Raw genomic sequence first — 18,688 nt, forward strand, 5'->3', positions numbered from 1 at the left:
CGCGGGCTTTCAAATTTCAAACCTCGCACGACACAAACAAAGTGCCGATCATGCTAGCGTTGTGGGGATCAGCGAGCACGACAGACAACTACGATGAGCACACCGTCCTCAACACTGTCAGCCCGTCCTCACTCTCGCGCGCAGCATCAACGGCCGTCCTCGAGCTTATCCCAGCGCCCACCTTCCAGCGCATCATTCGCAAGACCAGTTTCAAGCGCATCCTTGCGACCCCAATCACGCGTTTCTCGACCAAGTTCGCGTATTTCGCGACCGGCCACCAGACAATCCACGCGACTTTTGCCTTTATGCCAGAAACTAATCACACAGCTCACAGGACTCACTTTAGATAACGATGAGGAGGACTTTCGTATTGCCTTGGATTTCGTTTCTAGGAACCTAGAGCATGCTACGGCGACGAAAGGAGGTCCGAGCTCGGACATGGCTACCATGGATAAACGTTTTCACGGGTACATACAGTCGTCTTATTTGCAAAAAGTGTTATTCAGCCAATATTTGCATGTTCCTTCAGTTTCCTGGAAAAATCCCGTATACAGTCCAATGATACACTTGCGGAAGCATTGGAGATGTCGTACCGGAAAGTGAAAGATAGCGCGAAGGAACTTACGAATATCGATGGTGACATCAAAGTAGAGTCCCTCGTTATTGTATGTAAGTGCACTGCTGAAAGGCTCTTTCACAGTTTGCGCATCTTCCGGACCACCTGCAACTGCTTGTGAGATAATATTCATCCTATGCAGTCGAGAGAAGCCAACAGCTTGATAGGCGCTTCTGTCTGCTGCACCAGTGACATCTACTCTCAGGCATGCAGATGCGTATGTTGAAGCAATCAAAAATCCACCAGAGCCACCACCCTCTCTAACCTGGAAGGACATCCTGGCCGAGGAACCCTTTGAGGGACAACACTGGGAGGGTGTTTATGGTCTGCCTTCAGGAAGCACAGTAGAGTGTTGGGATAAAACGAGCGATGGTAGCACGCCTTCACTTTCACCGTGGGACGATGACTCGGACGACTTGGATGATAATGATTCGTTTCCCTACACCGAAGATGCTCCCTCATCTCCTGGTCCTGTCGAGCGAGTCTCCTCTTATGGGCAGCCAAACTTAAGCCTTTCATACCAACATCGTAGAGTTGTAGAGGAACTGCAAACTCGACAGTACTGGAGAGAAGAATGGCGAACAGATGCCGATCTATCTCGACCATTCAATCTGGGTGATGCATCAACACTTGGTACCTTGCTTGTATTCCGGTGTTTTCGTAGCTGAGGACTTTGCAGGTCCTTCATTGAGCCGAGCTCTTGGTGAAAGAACAACTCTTTTGATTAACGGACCTAAACACGAGGTTAGGTTTGCGATATTAAAGCCAGTAATCGTGACTTACCGTTTCTACAGAAATACATCAACGAGCATGACGCTGTCCGCGAGGTACTCATGTGTCTCCAAGGTCGCAAAAACCTCATGATCACTAGCAGCTCGAGATCTCCGTCGCTCATGGTAGGTACCTGCAGCATACACATTTGTACCCCCCTAGAATCTGATCTTGCGCAGCGGCCATCACCGAGTGCTCCCCGTCTCGTTCATTTGACATTAACATCTCAAACTTCTATCCTCTCGTCATTTGCCCAACTTGCAAGCACCTTGTCCCACATCAGAAAATTCACTTCGGCAGTTTTTTCTAATGTATTTTCAACCTCAGACCCACCTCTGAGCTCAACGCACCTTCTATCTCACAATACGCGTTCGCAGACCATGGAAGCTTTCGCTGATGCGGTCGATTCTCAGCTACAAAAGTTCGATCGCTGGTGTGCTGACAAAGAAGAACAGATATGTCGCGCTCACGCAGGCCTTGGCGACCACTTGGCCGCCAGTCTACTAGCTCTCGAAAAGGACGTCAGAGATGCATTTTCAGCGACCTTCGACCTCCTTTTGGCCATTCTGCGAGAGCTGATGGGCTACGTCATGCATTCGGATAATACCTCCGACGAAGAGGTCTGGTTATTGGCATCTCTGTCTAGTCGTGTGCCGCCAGCGGCTGTTACTGCCCATTTACTAGACGCATGTCTGCTTTCTGCGGAGAAGCAGTCCTCGCTAGGAGACAAAATCACCGCTGAAGCTCTCATTGAGGTGTTCGTCAGGTCCGCACAGCCTGTCTGGGCTATGGTGGGCCGCTGGGTCAAAGATGGGATGCCAGTGCGGGACACGTGGGAAGCTTCTGATAATCAGACCCTAGATGAGGAGTTCTTCGTCGAGGATAACGAGCTCCCGCTTATGGACCCTGATTTCTGGGCGGATGGATACGTTCTTAGGACATTGAATGACTTTGAAGCACCCGGAGGAGGGGCGTTTTCCGTGCCGGCATTCCTGGAGCGTATAGCTGATCGTATACTCGAGACCGGAAAAGCAGTTGGCCTGCTGCGAGTCTTGGGGATACCTCTGCTAAACGATGCAGATAGCGATTCAGGGGATGTTCACTGGCCATCACTTGGAACACTGATAGGACAGCACAAAGGGGATGCCTCAGATCCAGAGGGCCTCGCTCACCTTATCTCCGACAAGATCTCACCCTATTACACATCTTCGGGATCTCAACTCATTCGAGTATTGACCGATGACTGCGATCTGTCGCGCCACATCACGGCCATCGAAGGGCTATATCTGATGACCAGAGGAGACGTCATCGGCAATTTCACCGATGTCCTCTTTGCAAAGGCAAGTGTTTCATGAATTCAACTATGTAGATGCTAATGCAGAACGGTAGATGGACAGCCAACAGCACTGGCAAGACTTTCACTTCCTGAACAGTGCATTTAGGGACGTCGTGGATGCCAATAATGCTACAAAGTACATCGAGACTTCCCTTGTTCGCCTCTCCTATCGGGGAAGCAAAACCACCGCCATCACGCAGACGGTGAAAGCCCTTGATGGCCTACTCGTCGAGTATGCTGTGCCTTTTCCATTGGCATACATCTTCACACCGCGTGTATTGTCAATCTACGGATCGATCTTCGTGTTTCTTCTGCAAATACGAAGAGCCAAAAGTGTTTTGGAACGTATTCTTGTAAGGGGCGAAATAGGGAGCGAACAGCATATGAAGCATGAGTTGAAGGTATTTTATGCGATGAGGGGAAAGTTATCGTGGTTCATCAAGTGCGTCCATTCGGTGTTGTGATGGATGTGTGCTGACACTGTCTTCCTTGCAAGCACATTATTGAACTTCCTGACGACTCATGTAAGTTTCCTGGCTGTCGAAACAATACGGCTCTGACAACCTGTCAAGGTCCTGTACTCTCGGTTAGCGATGTTCCATGAGAACTTCAAGGGAGCAAAGTCTCTTGATGAGATGATCAAGATCCATAACGACCAGTGAGTTTGCTTGCACCCATGCTATAATAACCTCGTTCACATGCCATTGAAGCTTGGACACAATCCAGTGCGGTTGTCTGCTTCAGCCCGAAGTGTGTCTGTTTTAGTTGATGACTTGCTGGTCGTGCTGACGACTGGTTCAGACTTCTGCCCTCTACCGGGCTGTTTTGTCAGCACTTGATATGTGTCTGCATTTCAGCAATATTTTTGTCTCATTTTCAGGTGACAATACACATGATATATCACGGCTCTCTATCGTTATGAAGCGCCACCGAAGCCGTCGCCAGAGACGGCTTCGTCGAGACACCATTGGGTTCTCTGCACCAGAGATCATCTCAGACGATGAAAGTGATGGCGATGACGACGAGATAGTGGGCGATGCACCTGAGCCTTCATTTTCTCTGGCTGCCTCGGTGATGAGCTACGAGGGCGATCTCCCCGATCATCTGGCCAAGCTGTCATTGGAACTGGATGGTGTTGTACGTTTCGTTCGCAGAGCGAGCGAGAGCTGGGCGGGAGGGATGTCTAAAGCTGCACCTGCGTTTGGGGCTCTCGCGTTTGCATTGGAAGATTGGGATTCGTAGTTCATTGTGAATTAGGCAATGGTACATCATGATGGACAATATAGTGTTTACTACAGGACTTTTTCGTGAATTACCGAGCTGACAACAAATACCGAGCTCCAAATACGATAGAATGTCTAGCAGCATCTTGCCACGTTGCAATTCAATACAACCCTAATACATGACCGCAGCAGCACCCTTCGTATCCACGCGCCGATTGATGCCACCGAGGAGAACTTTGATGAGCATCTCAGCATTTAATTGACCGACATATGGAGTTGTGTCGACAATATCCTGACGGTGTTTTTAGTAAGGAATGTACCTTGATACGCAAGGCCGTGGGCATACCCGTATCTGATGTGTCTGTTTCAAGTTATCATCCAACTCTACGAGGAACTGTGTTGCGCGTCTCGAATTCCCTATTTGAACGAACTGTATTCCCACCTATAGAAAAGCTTTGTTGGCAAAGAGTGTAGTAAATAAACCATGTGTAGTTACCTGTGCAAGTGGCCACCTATCAGCCTCAAGTCGCTTAGCAAAAGAGACGATCACACTTTCGGGATCATCCGCTACGTGAACAGAAAATGTCAGCACAGTCAGCTAGTATGTGTCGCACAGACTTACTTGGCGCCCCATCAGTGATAATAATCACATTCACGGGCTTTATTTGCTTGCGCGCAAAATAGTCACCAGCATCCTCCTGTCTTTTAGCAGCGTCCAGGTCACGGAAATAATCGCCAAGTATTATATCAAGGCGATGCCCAATAGGGGTAGGGCCGGAAGGCTGGAGGTTAACGAATTGTTCATGGACAGCTTTGGAGTCCTATAAAGTCTGATCAATCCCAATTCGCGACGTGTAAAATGCTACCTACTGTAACTCCCGTCATGCTTCCATAGTGGTTCAAGAAGTGAATATCAACACCATTGGCATCATATTGGCTTGCGACATCAGCAAGTGTGGCGAGAGCTTGTTTTGCCTGGACATGGAGATTTAAGCACCATCGACAAATGAAAATAACGAGTGTCATACCTCTTTCCATAACGAGCCAGCCATCGACGAGGAATCATCCATGATGATTATTGTGTCATAATGGCGGAGCGTCTCGAGCGCATCCTCCAATGATTCTGCTCGCAGGGGTTGGCGGAGATACGCTGCTCGGGCCGCCGCTCGAGCTGGTTACGAGATCGCACATTGAAATTAGTGGGACGAGATTTTGAAGGGAAGCAAGCGAATACCTTCGTTCGACTTAGCGTCATTTTGAGCTGGCGTTGGTGATGTGGCAGAGGTAGTGTATGGTGGTGGCGCTGATTGGTAGCTGCCACTGGCGTGCCCAGAAAGAGATGATTGGCTGTTCTTTGCATTATCCACACTAAAATCCCCAAACTGGCCCCTCGTCGTGGTAGACCGATGCGATCGTGACTTGGACGGGCCGTTTCCCATGATGATAGTTGGTCTTTAAGAGTATGAAAGCAAGGGGACAACTTGGTACTTGTACGGGAGATGAATCTAGCAGGGGCAATCGATGGAGGGGAGATGCAAGCCTGAGCTTGGAACGATGACGAGGAAGAAGGACCTCAGTCTCCGAAAGCTTATATAGGATTTTCAAGCTGTGGAGATTTTAACGGAGAATTACAGTGCAATGGTCCGACTTGGAGCTAGCTTCAAGAACCCGCCACCTGCCAATTCTGACACACAAAGCCAGAAGGCCTGGCAATTGTGAATCTGGCAGGCCGCCATACTGACCAAGCAAAAGGTCAAATTGCTGTGCATGGTTCTCATGTGCTGTGCAACCTTTATTAGCGCTCAAATTTGGGCACTGCCCTTCAACAACATTGACATCTAAATCGATTGCCATTCACTTCTATCTCGAATTCCTGTTAATCAGTGTGTTGCCTCATATCACACAGCTTCGTGTTACCCGGCATAAAATGCTAACGAACAGCTGTAAAACATCATGCGTACAACACAGCCGTGCTCCTGTATATTCTCTAGGACAATGGTGCAGAGCGTTCCGCTACTCTGGGAAATGCATTGGCACTGGCCAATACGACCATCTGCTTCTCATGCGAGATATAACCTCTCATATATCCCTGGTAGATCATATTCGCGACATAGCATTCAGCTTCTTCCATCGAAACATCGATCCCCTTTAATCGCAACGAGCAGTGGAACATAGATATAGGTATCCGTGTGCTCTGGTCGGTTGCCACCCAGCTTAATAAAGGTAGTCAGTACGTGGTCCACGATAACGCTCACCAGTGATCTACGTACACGCGTCTAAACAGCCCCCTGATACATAGCTCTCTGGCTCGTTCTAGCGTCAACCACAGGTTGAGCTCGAGCAGGCGCCGTTCCCACTTATCCAATGCTGCATCGTACGCAGATATATCACCAGCACATATGGCAGCAATGAAAGGCGTGAACAACTCGTCAAGCACGGGGAACCGATCCATCAGGTCTCTGGTTGGGAGATGCCCACGGAGAATGCGCAGGGGGAGTAGGTACGTCAGTATCCGTCTAATTTCCGGGCGTCAATTTATAAGCATCGGCCGATGAATAACAATCGCTTACTCTTGATTACTGTGTGCTGGAATATAGCATTGGTAAAAAGCCAGGGTTAGTTCCTGTTCGGACTGGAAACAACCTAAGCCCGGATGACGTCGGCTGCAAGATAGCTCCAAACCTTAGTGTAATCTTCATTTAGGAAACTTAGCATGCCCAGGTAGTAGCGATACGTGACCTTACAAATCGCGACGTCAGCGGTCCTCAGAAATAGGTTCTCTGTGAACGTACTTGATGTGAGCGCGGGTACTCTGAAAGAGGTGGTATGTCGGGATTAGCATTGAGCGCTCTGAGAATATTTTTCGACAATGATATTCGTTTGACCTGGAAATTTCAGTGGGCAATGCAAGAGCCAAATGAGCGAAGAGGACGGACTCGGAAGTAGCATTTTAACACAAGCCCGACGACGTAGTAGACACCCCATTTACGAGATTCGCTCGGAGGTGAAGTTCTAACGAGGTGTTGGGCGCCTGTTAAAAATACGGGGACAGGTAAACAGGTACAGTACCTGTCCGTCATGCAGTTGCTGAACGCCTTAACAACAACGCCAGCAGCGCTCTCCATACACTCGCTTTTCTGATTATTATATTTTGCGTAGTTGTCGGCCTACAGCATTCTGTGAGCGTTCAAGAAGTAGAGATGTGATGTCTCACATCAAATGCAAGATCTCTTAGGTCTCTCAGCATCGAGAACAGCGCAGGAAGTGTCCATCCAGTATTGTTGATAAAGTAGCGGAAGAACTGGCTGTGAATGAGTGAGCTTAGGAGACATATAACAGCACATAGGTACGCACGAGACGAGCTGCGACTGCTCGTTGAATGCCTCTCCAGCGCGTTTGCGGGCGATGTGCGAAGTGACCATAACATATCTAGTAGCGATGTCATCCCATGGGCTCTCAATACATCCACCATAGCGTGACATTAGTACTTCGCGCTATAAACCTAAATGTTGACAGTGTTCCAAAGGACGAGTCAAAGACGAACTGTAGGATTGCGAAACTCCTTGACGAGATCCTTCCCGTGAGGACTGGTTGGGCGCAAAAGATAGGCCAGGTTAGGTCCATTTTCTGACTGTATTGTCTCAGCGAGTGTCATAATGAAGGTCGAGAATGTCATCGCCATGTTTTCGGGTTGGTAATGTACGAATGTACGAAGGACCAGGGTGATTGTGAGCAAATCCGTGAACTTTCTCCAATTTGGTGCTAGGCTTCAAACTAATGTTCAGCAGTCAAATTATAAGACGTAAAAACTAGAGCTAGTATAAGCTCACCTTGAGTAGCGAATGCAAGCTCTTTTGTCTTGGATGCTCTCTTTTGAAGACGGTCAAAGTTAACTCAGTTAAGGTTACAGCGTCGATGATCACGTGACATATTACCACTCCTATAATTATTGCCCACACTGGCACTCGGTGTCCCGGACGTCCGCGTCGAACTTGAACGTTTTAACACTAGTACTCCAATATCATGGCTCTTCAACCCTCCCTCCGATCGACAATTATTGCGGGCGCGTACGACGCCCCGCACACCCTTGATATCTTTCGTGAGTAACGTCCAACAAATTGATCAAGTGCCTTTCGACTAACGAGGGGGTCCAGTGGACTACGTCTGCCCATTCAGGTTGACATCTACATACACAAATCCGTAAAGCTGCTTTACTTACTAATACTCGTGGTCGTACAGCGCAAAGTTATCGTTTGCAATCGATAGCGTTTTGAAGCCCCTGGTGGACGCGGGAGGTTTATATCATGGCAAAGTAAAAGTTATCATGAGACTCCAAGTCCAGCCTTGGCATGCAACTTCAACCTACACTCATGAAGCTGGACTTTCTGTAAGCCCTTTAACTCGATGCATTTGGAATGTTTGTAATAGTGATGTGATCTAGGTTGTGCGTGCTGCTCCGGAGAAATTCTGGGCATTCTCCCTCGCAGTAAGTAATAACCGAAGCCTAGTGATTCCCCGCCAAATAAAATAAATTCGATACGTAGCTTTTCAAGCAACAGGCCGACTTCTTCGACGGTCCCGCTTCCACTATGACTCCTCTGCAAATTCGTGAGAAACTGGCCAGCATCGCTGCCCAGTTCCTCACAGAGGAGCAGGTAACGATGTTTAAGGATCTTCTCAAGTTGAAGCCTACTCCCAATGGCGGAATCGGAGTCACGGATGATCTCAAATATACTAGTGTGTCTTCATATTTCGTGGTGGTATGGGGTCTCATCATACCTTTCATCGTGCAGTCAAGTTCGCTCGGCAAAACGGCGTGCATGTTTCCCCCACCGCTCTCTGGGATGGTTTGATTGCCAATCAAATATCTAGCTCTTGGGGAGAAAAAGAGTGGTCCGAATTTCTTGCTAAGAATGTTGCTGTCTAGCTGTGAAGAATTGTAATCTGCAGGTCATCAGAAGAAGTTTGATGTGTATTCTCGAATTCAATGTTTTATTTTTGCAGAGAATCAGACGCTTGTCACAATGATTGCTGTGGTTGATCGGTCTAGTAAGTATATTGAGTCTGATCGTATCCCCGTTGCAGGATAGATCCTCAAGTGCTACAGCAGCAGCGACGCATGGCGAAGCTGCTTTCTCAGAGTATAGATGGACCAACTTTCTTCTAAATTCGCCTGCATGTCGCCGGGTGGTACTGGTGAGCCGACATATCCATCTGTGATTTGGTCAAGCCTTGCATATTTCATGGCTACTCGAGTCCCACAAGATCCTTAGACTAATTGGGGCTGAGTACTTCTCGATCTGAGATGGCTATGTAGCATCCGAATCGCTTCCTAATCCTGTGCTGGAGCTTCAATTTCACCGACCACAGGAGCTGAGTCAGCTGAGCGTGTTGTTTGTTGGTATTTGGAGTAAGTCCACAGAGGAAACCTATGGACAATTCCCTAAGTCATATACTGCCCACTAGTAGTAGATACGCAACAGTACTTAGTGTTCCCCTCGACATCGGCGGCGGCTTGATCGTTGAATGAGACCTCCGACGACAAGGGATTCAAAGCATCTTGGTCTCGGTAACCACTGACACTACCTTCTTGGTGCGCAACCTTCCTTTCAGGTTGGACGCTGCATTTTAGGGCTCGTCCACATGTGAGCACACTCGTTGAGCTCATTACAGAGTTACGCTTTGTTTGTTACTTATGCGTGATAACCTAGGAAACAAACGTTAGCTGGACCGTTGGACAAAGCGACTGGACACGTTATGCCAACCGGGCCATGTTGTCCAGGACTCCAGGCCCATGTTGTCCAGCGCCCATCACATTCCTGTTCATCAATCCACATCCCATGTTCTCTAATACTTACACTTTCACTCGATTTCTTTGTTGTTGCTTTTTTTTGTGCATTAAGAAACGGTATGTCAGCGCAAATTCGAATTGGGTTTCCAGTGATTCTATAGTCAATCTAACATGTTTGCCTCCAAGTCTCTGCCCCCAAAGTATCGTGCCAGTCCCTGGGAAAGTCGTTCAAACCTGGCCCCTCACCACCTTGTCCAAGCTCTCTGCAAAGTACCTTATGTTGTGCGTGTTCAGTCCAGCCATCGAAATCCGTCCGTTGACCGTCAAGTAAATGTGGAAGGTATCTATCAGTGCTTGCGACTGAGACGGGTTGATTCCAGTGAAGCTGTTACCCGTTATCAGTACTGTGCTCATTCCCAGGGTATGCTTCGCGCCGTCCACGCTACACTCCGGCGCCAATATGTGTGACCAATAGCACGAACTCACCTAAACATGCCAATCTGGTTGATGATATGAACCCAACTGCCTGGCGTTTTCAGCTCCTCCGTCAGGAGTCGATAGAGCTCATTCCGCATGGATATAATTCGCTCAGCCATGGTCTTGATATCACGGTTCCAGTCGTTAAACAAGGCACTGTCGTTGAGAATAAGCGAGACCTATTCCCCACGCCTCGTCAGGTGAGCGTCGTGCATATCGAAATAGACTCACCAGGCGTGCACCGTAGGAGGGTGGATTGCTGATTTCACTGCGCTGTAAAACTGATAGCTGACTCTTGACACGGTCTGCAGCATCCTTGGTAGGGGGGACGATGTGCAGCGCACCAATCCGCTCGCCGTACAGACCTGCATTCTTGGCGAAGCTCTGGTCCAACACATTCAATCCGCTGTGCCGTAGTAGTCTAATGAATGATCCACTGACCTGACACACAAGCATCGGCACACCCTTCTCCACGAAGTATCTAACTGCCCACGCATCGTTGTTGAGGTCACCGCTCGCAAAGCCCTGGTATGCGCAGTCGAAGAATGCATAATGGTTTTTAGCGATGATGACTTCAGCGATGTGTTTCCATTGGTCACGAGTGGGGTCAACTCCTGTGGGGTTATGGGCACAAGCGTGCAGCAAAAAGACCGAGCGCGGCGCAGCACTTTGTAGCGATCCAATGAAACCATTGAAGTCTAGGCCAATGGTGGCCGGGTCATAGTAAGGATAATCTACAGGTTGGATTCCAACATTCTTGAAAATGGCATGGTGGTTAGCTGTGGGAATGCCTGATCAAACTTCGGTTTCACCCATTCCTACGTAAACTCACCCCAGGTGGGATTACTCAAGTAAATCTGCTTGGGGCCGTCCCAATGATAGAACCTGCTTAGAAACAAGGCTCCCAAGTGGTTTGCGCCAGTTCCGGAGATGGTCTGCACGCTAACGGCGCGTCCTTCTGCGATAGCAGGCGAATCGGCACCAAGAATGAGCTTCACCGCACCAGCAGTGAACTCTGGTAAACCTGTGATGGGGAGGTATTCGTGATCGATATCAGGGTCATTCACAATGATTTGTGTGGCCTACGGTGGCGCAGTGATTGAGTTCAAGGCATGGTGCAGATATAAAGAGGACGAACCTTCTTGATAACAGGAAGAACCCAAGGTTTGTTGTCATCATCTCTATATGCTCCAACACCGAGATTAACCTTCTGAGGAAACGTGTCCGCCTTGTATGCCGCTGTCAATTTGAAAATGCTATCCGTGACTTTTAGTGAAGAAGACAGACTTGTCATGGCTTATACGCACCTGTCGGGTGGAGCGAGGGGAACATCCTGCCATATTTCTGTATCATGAAAGGATTTGAATGCCGGACGCAGTGACTCAATTATGAATGGTGCCTACCCGCTGACATCGTGTTTGAACCTGAGAGGTGATTATGGACTTGGCTTAACCTGTCTGACATATTGGTTAGCTCCGAGGTAAGGGATGTCGTAGGAGAAACAGATCATGGTGGGACATGTGGCTGCAGAGTAACCCAACAAACCCGAAACATGATGATCGTGCCATGTGATTGTACGACCAAGGCAAGATTGCCGTCCCTTTCCCATCATTCAACATCCATCCAACAACCTGGCAGCGACGGCAATTGAACACGAGGATCCAAATAACTCACTGGTATCTGATTTGAAGGCAGAAGAAGGTGAGATCAAGATGGCGATAGCAAGACGATATCACGGTATAAGTAGTGGCGTCAGCCTCATCTAGCACGGTGAGAACGCACAGGCTCACATTTTATCCCAGATGGAATAAGAATCACTACCTGAAAGTTCTGCCACTGGATTGGGTTTCGTTGCTTGAAATTGAGGGTCTCGAGCGTGCAGAGAGGGCTTTTATCGGATTCAAATTAACCACATAGGTATGAGTCACTGTCCCTCGTATAGCCGCTGTTGACATAATTGACACAAGCTGGTCCGAACAGTAATCGAACTCTAGAAATCTCTTGATCGTGACCTATCAACGCCGCACACTACGCCCGCTTGGTGATAGATCCGCTAGGCCACTCGCTGCTAGATTGCCCTCCCCTCTCCCCCGCTCTGGCTCCGGGAACGACTTAACACAGAAGCAATCGATAATTCCGAATTCTTTTTTCGGTCTCAGTGAGAGTCTTATATAGGCTCGTGGCCAGCCTACTGATCACGAGCTATGTTATATGGACAGAACATCTACCGCAAAAGCCTCAAAAGCAGGCGACCCGGAAGACTCCTCCGAGACTCGTGACCATTCCATGGCATCTATTCGGTAACTTCGGATGGCTATTATAATCAGAGGCCTGCTTCACAGACGGGCTGGTCACCAGTTGCTCCAAATAACGCATGGTCCCCTGTAGCGTCTCAAAGATTTTCACAATCGCTCATGTCCCAAGGGTTTTACCTCGGATGCCCCGGGTGCCCGTGGCATACCCATCATGTCCGTGGTCGTAGAAGTAAGTCAACCGACGTTCATGTAACTTTAACATATACTTAACGCGCTGGGGTATCGTCAATCCTGATAATGACATCATGATGAATGATACTTTGGCCAGCTGTGAACTGAAATCCAACGTCTCAGTCCAAGATAAGTATGAAGGCACATGCAATCATTGGCTACGGCAAAGGTAAGTATACATCGTGATGGCGTCAAACACTAAACTTCGAAAGCAAAAAGCAAAGCATGACAAGACAAACATTTAAAACTTCCTCCAAAGCTTGTCTACCTCGCATTCTCCCTAGACATGAAATAGCTTGGGAAGATGCCCATTAGCTCTTCGATATACCAGTAGTTTCCCGAAAGCTCATCCAGAGGGCCCTTGCCTTTCTTCCCGCGCTTTGCGTGAGACTTCTTCGGCGCTTCATTATCAGCCTCCACCTCCTCGCGCACGATCTGCACCCATAGCCCACCAAGCCCCATCCCAAGGCTCAGCGTATCGAGTACGGCAGGCTCTACAACCAGCACAATATCATCTTCATACGGATTGTGCGGCTTGCCGGGCCCGCTGCCTTCAATCTCACCGTCGGGCGTGACCACTGCGCCGCGGGAGGTCTTGCGAATGGATGGCTTCGGGATGTCGCTCTCCTCCCTGCCCCACGGGCTCATGACAACCCGCGCAAACCTCCTCTCTAACTCATCCTCCACCATTTCCGCTGTATCACCCTTGATCTTCGCCTTATCCTTCGGGGGCGGGTGGATCGCTTTGATGCGGCGCGTGGAGGACTCCACGATCCCTGTGCTGTGTGTCAGTGGGAGAGAGGTTGGACCCAGGAGAGACGTGAGCGAGGGCGGCGGGGAAAGCCAAGAGGGCTCAGTCACTTCGGGTGCAAATGAGAGTGGGGCGGAGTCCGCACCCCATTCGTCATTGTCATCCGCAGGGCCCCAATTGCCGCCATCGCCGATGGCACCCCAGGCGTCAGAACCCACAGAACCCCAGCCTTCGGTATCGCCCGTGGCACCCCACCCGCCGGCAACGGTGTCTGCTGTGTCTGCAGACCAGATGTCGGGTGGTGCGGTGGTAGTGGCGGTGACGATAGGGGTAGTGGTGTTGGCATTGGCGACGGGGGCAGTAGTGAGCATGTCAGTAATCTGGACCTCCATGTCAACGTTGTCCTCGATGGCATCTTTGAGTGCGGTTTCTTCCGTATCTGGGAGAACAATCTCCGTTTCTGCACCATGCTGATCGGTAACAGTAATAGTCGCATCGGCTGGAATCAAGATATCAATCCATCGATAAGCCAACATATAGATGACTGAGATTACCTGGAGGATCATCATCATCTGCTTTCCGATGTTCGTCAAAGGACCATTCAATCCCGCCTTTCCTGCCAAAGCACTCCTTGCAGCCATCGCCGAACATATCAGGTAACGCCTGCCCAATCTTGTATGTCAGGGGAAGCTCCTTCTTCGCGAGCTCCACAATATCAAGGGCGCTGCGGATGCCGCGTTCATGCGAGGCTTTTTGGAGGACGCGGTTCCGCAGGACAAAGTTCAGGAAAAAACTGATGAGGTGTGGTGTGTTGATGAGATTCCTCTCCGACCTATAAGAGATACTCCAATGAGAAATACGTAGCTCAGAATTGATTGAAAGACTGACCAGATGAGGCCCTGTTCACGCATGTGAGACGATAGGAAAATTGTCACCGATTTCTCGGGGTCGTTCAAGAACACGAGGAGCTTCTCCTCGCGCTGTTCCTCCAGATCGGATTTGCGTGCCTGCAGATTACCTTCGTCGTCGTCGTGATCGTCCAACTCAACAGAGAAACCTGGAGGAGCATGATCCTTTGAGGGAGAAACTGGTCCAGGGGTGTCCTCCGCGTTGATCTGGATGTTAGGAGGGCCGTCACCTTCATCTTCATCGTCGTCGTCTGCTTCTCCGCCTTTGCTCGGTTTGCGATAGATATTTGGATTGACAAGGAGTCCAACGTACAGACGAAACTGCGAGAAGCCTTGAGGTTGGTGCGAACGCAAAGATGAAAATAACTACCTGATCCCAGAGCTGGCTGACCCCAGAAGTGATCGGCGGCCAAGTGCGATTGACCCGAAAGTCATTCGCAGCATGAAAAAGGCGATCCACATGAGTGATATTCCTAGCAAGTTGATCAGTAACAATTCACCATACCGTGGACCTCAAGACGCGATCATAGGCGATAATAAACGACCTACGAATCGAACTTGCCCTTCGTAATACGCAGATCCTCGCCTTCCTCCCACTCTTCGTACCACGGGACCTTCCTTGCAGGTGCACCATCTGCAGCAGCAGTTTTCTTCTTGCGTTTCCTCTTACGTGTGTTGCTCTTGCACTCGTCGGTTGAATGCTTCACGCGCAACTCAACTGTGGGTATCCCCAGCCCATCGAGTTCCATGTCTTCCTCGTTTGAACCGCCAACAACTTCAGCGAACAGCTGTATCCCGCGCGCCCGGAAATCCTTGAAAGGGATAAGCGTCACACCTGGTGGGGGTTGTGGGAAGGGCGGAAAGGTAATGAACGGTATCTCCTGTGTCACTGTCGTGTCTGACGCTGAGGGCTCAGCAATCCTTGAAGGCATTTTGGTGAATGTTGTGGTAGACAATCAAGAATCAAGATGGGATCGATAATTAGGATATCAGATCTTTTTGGCGCTGGTTCAGATATAGCCTGCCGGAGCATCCGGTCAGTATATTTGAAAATGCTGCTCTAATGCTACCTTCCAAATCTAGATCACGCTATAGCTACAACTAGCCGCCTGTTACTTACAGTGGTACCGTGAAGTGTTGTACAATAGTTACTCGTCAATAATTTTGACGTAGTGGTCGAACGAGGAGTGGGCGAAGCGAGGAGTTTGAAATTTGGCAGATGCCGGTCGTGCCGCTTTGGTTACAAGCGTCGACTAGCTATACTTCATTCACATCGAATGTCTCTCAATCATACATGAGCATGTTAACTCAATCGAATAAAATTTCATCCAGGAAAAATCCTAGTCGATGCGCCCGAAGCCGCCATTACACCCTGAACTGTTAAGGCCATTTCGGAACTCGTTGAATACCATTTCATCATGTTCCTCGATTATGCTGGAGTGGACGTGCCAACACATGACGAACTGCCTGGGGTAAACAGAAAGTGCTGAGGTATCTGATTACAGTTTAGAGTCTTGTCATGTGGAGTACTATGAGTAATGGCAAGTTGGCAATCGAAGGAATGCTCCTATGATTCACAAGGACAAATTCAACGTTTCGAGAGTGATAACATTGTGTCTTCAGTATACGTGATCTCGCTCCAGCAATTTCAAAGGAGTGACAACGATGGCTGTCTTCTTGGGAGAAGGGAGAACCATAGCAAGGGCACTCGTAAAATCCGTCGGGGAGCAGCGAGCGATAAATCTCGTATGGAACTCGCAGTTGAAAATTAACATGGCGTATCCGAGTCAGTCTGAACAACAGTAGACGCATAAGTTGTACTACATACGATGATCCATCACGCACACGACCTGCACCTGTCAAATTTGAAACTCCTCGCTTTGCCCTGCCACGCCACTCCGAGTTCGACCAGCCTGGCTACACCATTTGAGCATCCGTGATGGTATGCCCCAGGATGGCCACAAGCTTAGACACCGCCTCATGGATAGCCCCTGGAATCCTCAGTCCAACGGTGTTATCGCCGACTACTTGTCCCGTCGCAGTAGTTTCCGCTTCAGTATCACGTTGCGCTCGCCTGATCTTGGATTCCCCGATCAAGTCGTTCAACAGCTCAAGCTCGTCAATGACGTCCTTCGGCCGCTTCTCCTTCACGACCTTGCACATCGTTTCATTCGAAACGATGTAAACCCTTTGGTCCGGCATGTTTGCATCCGCAAGGTTATCTTTCACGCTTTGGCGGGTCTGCTGAATGAACTGCTGGCGAGCAGTCTTGTCAAGCTTCTTCTTCTGATCTCCCCCCTCGTCATCATCACTGTCGTACTCCATCTCCTTCGTGATATTAAGTATGTGCTGGTCTGCCTTTGACCGCACGATATACGTGGGGATCTTGAAGCGCCTGCAGTTGGTGAGGATGGCGATGTCGGTCACGGTGAAGCGATTGTCGAACAAGATGATGATGCAGTCAAAGACGTAGAGTCCTTGTGCATTGAAGTACTGCCAGTCTGGGATTTTGAGCGTGCCTGCGCCCGGGATGTCGTACCATGCATACGGGTGTTTCGCGTCGGGGTATCTGGCCATAGCCAGCGTCGTCTCGGTGACGCCAGTGGGGGCATATCCGCTATCCTTCTTACGCAAGCCGCGGAAGGCATTGATGAGAGACGATTTTCCTCCTCCTGCCACCCCGGCTACTGCGAAGTGGAAGAGGTCCTCGCGATAATCAACCTTCCGCTTGGCGGTACGAACTTGTTCAGCTGTGGGAGTCACTACAGGTTGAATGCCTTTTTTCAACTTGCGTTCAGCATCCTCCTTGGCAGCGTTGGCCACCTTTACCTGCTCCCGGGCAGCCTGCGCGTCTTTTCTGGCTTGTTCTTGGATAGCTGCGGTTCGCTTCCGCTCCTCCTCTGCTTCCGCTGCTCTCTGTTTTGCTTCTTCACCGGCGGCATGAGCAGCAGCTTCCGCCAGAAAACGGGCTTCATTGGCGGCTCGTTCGGCCTGGAACATCGCTATCATTTCCTTCTGTGCCTGCTCCTGCTCGGCTGCCATGGTTTGCATGGCGGCCCGCTGAGCCTCCATAGCCTTTTGCTGTGATTCCTGATGCGACTGGATAAGCTGGGCGATATGTGCCCTGGCATCCTCGGCATCCTTGCGGGCTTCTGCAGCCGCTGCCTCTGCTTCCTGGCGCGCTTTTATTTCCTCGAGTGATGGATTCGGAGCTTCTGGCCGACTAAAGAGAACTCCCATCTCTGAGTGCGCTCGAAAATGGTGGACCTGTCAATAGCTACGTCGCATGATGCATCCATCTCTCGAGCCGAGAAAACTTACTGGTATGCGTAGGCTTTGTAAAGAAAATTTCAGCCAACAGCGTTGTCCAGAGTAAGTGCTGTAGAATTGCAGGACGAGAATGAACAACCAGTTCTTAACGATAGAATAGAATGCCTGCCTTGAGGCTTTGTGTATTGCGCGCAGCTCAGGGAACGACTGAATTCGGACTGGCGCTGATCATAGTGGTGACCCAGGGCTATGGGCTATACCACATCCATGAGAATTGCGTGAAGTGTGACCTAGAGCCCAGCGAAGCCATGAAACTAGAATTTCATGAATGGCGAACATTCCATGCATGTTCTTCCTTTTTTGTGTCCAAATGGATCGTCGTGGACCGCAAGCTGTTTTATCTTCACAGAATCAGCACTGGACTGCAGTCAGGTTATGGTAAAAGTTGGGAATGATCGTGTAAATTAGTGTACTCAATTGAGTTTATCGATAGGAGGGCGCTTTTAGGCAAGTCAAATTGGGCGAGAAGGACTCACTGCTCTCATTGCCGCCGCTTCTTTGAGGCCGTGCAATGATGAGAAAAACATACTGCATCCAAAAGCTGCGCATGCACCGATCTGAAATATATGGAAAGTACTGGTCGAACTCCGAGTCAAAGGATGCAGTCCAGTTTTAACGTTAGGACTGATCAGAGGTTCGACAATAAAGTTGCGCCGCTTTAACTTGAGGTCACGGTACTGTACATGTTAGGCTCTGTTAGGTAATACTAACAACATTATAATGCGCTTCAGTCCCTACAGTATGGAAAGCCTAACAGCCGCGCTCTGTTACACGCCGTGACACGTCCCATAAATAGTAGTCACAGGTCGTGGACTCCGTACACCTCCATTTAATGATACATATGATTCACGACCTCATGCCCTGGCAACGATACCTCACTGGTAAACTGGCATTCGAACCCAGGATTCCCGTCGCCCGAAGCTCTGCATAAGTGGTCCCCACCAACCGGATCCGACTGGGTGCCAGGGCTGTTGTTGTAGGAGGCGAAGATCCTGACAT

At 49.5% G+C, this 18,688-nt stretch overlaps 7 protein-coding genes across 7 annotated transcripts; 2 read left to right on the top strand and 5 right to left on the bottom strand.

Moving 5' to 3' along the window:
* The first annotated feature begins 16 nt into the window (after positions 1 to 16).
* Positions 17 to 3,930, top strand: DEU56DRAFT_832670 (Spc98 family-domain-containing protein). Its single transcript, XM_041354599.1, has 11 exons — positions 17 to 467; positions 530 to 647; positions 701 to 733; positions 784 to 1,249; positions 1,296 to 1,360; positions 1,411 to 1,512; positions 1,567 to 2,727; positions 2,777 to 3,165; positions 3,220 to 3,247; positions 3,296 to 3,381; positions 3,434 to 3,930. The coding sequence occupies exons 1-11, from the start codon at positions 94 to 96 to the stop codon at positions 3,486 to 3,488; spliced, it is 2,877 nt and encodes a 958-aa protein (XP_041203190.1). The 5' UTR covers positions 17 to 93; the 3' UTR covers positions 3,489 to 3,930.
* DEU56DRAFT_832675 (uncharacterized protein) lies at positions 3,931 to 5,705 on the bottom strand. Its single transcript, XM_041354600.1, has 7 exons — positions 5,181 to 5,705; positions 4,975 to 5,117; positions 4,817 to 4,921; positions 4,569 to 4,767; positions 4,443 to 4,513; positions 4,293 to 4,388; positions 3,931 to 4,238 (listed from the first exon to the last, which is right to left on the bottom strand). The coding sequence occupies exons 1-7, from the start codon at positions 5,383 to 5,385 to the stop codon at positions 4,119 to 4,121; spliced, it is 939 nt and encodes a 312-aa protein (XP_041203191.1). The 5' UTR covers positions 5,386 to 5,705; the 3' UTR covers positions 3,931 to 4,118.
* A 66-nt stretch (positions 5,706 to 5,771) lies between these two features.
* Positions 5,772 to 7,850, bottom strand: DEU56DRAFT_832688 (uncharacterized protein). The gene is made up of 11 exons (XM_041354601.1): positions 7,777 to 7,850; positions 7,491 to 7,720; positions 7,301 to 7,440; positions 7,161 to 7,251; positions 7,016 to 7,113; positions 6,883 to 6,958; positions 6,739 to 6,831; positions 6,629 to 6,685; positions 6,517 to 6,578; positions 6,217 to 6,462; positions 5,772 to 6,159 (listed from the first exon to the last, which is right to left on the bottom strand). The coding sequence occupies exons 2-11, from the start codon at positions 7,626 to 7,628 to the stop codon at positions 5,934 to 5,936; spliced, it is 1,227 nt and encodes a 408-aa protein (XP_041203192.1). The 5' UTR covers positions 7,629 to 7,720; positions 7,777 to 7,850; the 3' UTR covers positions 5,772 to 5,933.
* Positions 7,851 to 7,921: 71 nt separating this feature from the next.
* On the top strand, positions 7,922 to 8,973 carry DEU56DRAFT_832698 (uncharacterized protein). The gene is made up of 6 exons (XM_041354602.1): positions 7,922 to 8,045; positions 8,101 to 8,122; positions 8,186 to 8,333; positions 8,388 to 8,432; positions 8,491 to 8,683; positions 8,740 to 8,973. The coding sequence occupies exons 1-6, from the start codon at positions 7,970 to 7,972 to the stop codon at positions 8,871 to 8,873; spliced, it is 618 nt and encodes a 205-aa protein (XP_041203193.1). The 5' UTR covers positions 7,922 to 7,969; the 3' UTR covers positions 8,874 to 8,973.
* Positions 8,974 to 9,922: 949 nt separating this feature from the next.
* On the bottom strand, positions 9,923 to 12,039 carry DEU56DRAFT_832709 (pyridoxal phosphate-dependent transferase; the record flags this gene model as incomplete). Its single annotated transcript, XM_041354603.1, has 9 exons — positions 11,889 to 12,039; positions 11,618 to 11,671; positions 11,522 to 11,558; positions 11,353 to 11,470; positions 11,047 to 11,296; positions 10,656 to 10,993; positions 10,446 to 10,598; positions 10,080 to 10,393; positions 9,923 to 10,021 (listed from the first exon to the last, which is right to left on the bottom strand). Coding segments are annotated over exons 2-8 (1,076 nt in total), but the record flags the coding sequence as incomplete, so codon positions are not given.
* Positions 12,040 to 12,775: 736 nt separating this feature from the next.
* On the bottom strand, positions 12,776 to 15,604 carry DEU56DRAFT_832711 (uncharacterized protein). The gene is made up of 6 exons (XM_041354604.1): positions 15,480 to 15,604; positions 14,909 to 15,380; positions 14,730 to 14,832; positions 14,340 to 14,680; positions 14,006 to 14,283; positions 12,776 to 13,950 (listed from the first exon to the last, which is right to left on the bottom strand). The coding sequence occupies exons 2-6, from the start codon at positions 15,289 to 15,291 to the stop codon at positions 12,965 to 12,967; spliced, it is 2,091 nt and encodes a 696-aa protein (XP_041203195.1). The 5' UTR covers positions 15,292 to 15,380; positions 15,480 to 15,604; the 3' UTR covers positions 12,776 to 12,964.
* A 672-nt stretch (positions 15,605 to 16,276) lies between these two features.
* DEU56DRAFT_760413 (interferon-inducible GTPase-domain-containing protein) lies at positions 16,277 to 18,216 on the bottom strand (the record flags this gene model as incomplete). The annotated part of the gene is made up of 4 exons (XM_041350431.1): positions 16,277 to 17,626; positions 17,681 to 17,853; positions 17,967 to 18,051; positions 18,166 to 18,216. The coding sequence occupies 4 exons, from the start codon at positions 18,214 to 18,216 to the stop codon at positions 16,277 to 16,279; spliced, it is 1,659 nt and encodes a 552-aa protein (XP_041203196.1).
* Between the last annotated feature and the right edge of the window lie 472 nt (positions 18,217 to 18,688).

Source organism: Suillus clintonianus, assembly GCF_016758775.1.
Source record: "Suillus clintonianus strain FC179 chromosome Unknown DEU56scaffold_118, whole genome shotgun sequence".
In the NCBI taxonomy this organism is placed as follows: domain Eukaryota; kingdom Fungi; phylum Basidiomycota; class Agaricomycetes; order Boletales; family Suillaceae; genus Suillus; species Suillus clintonianus.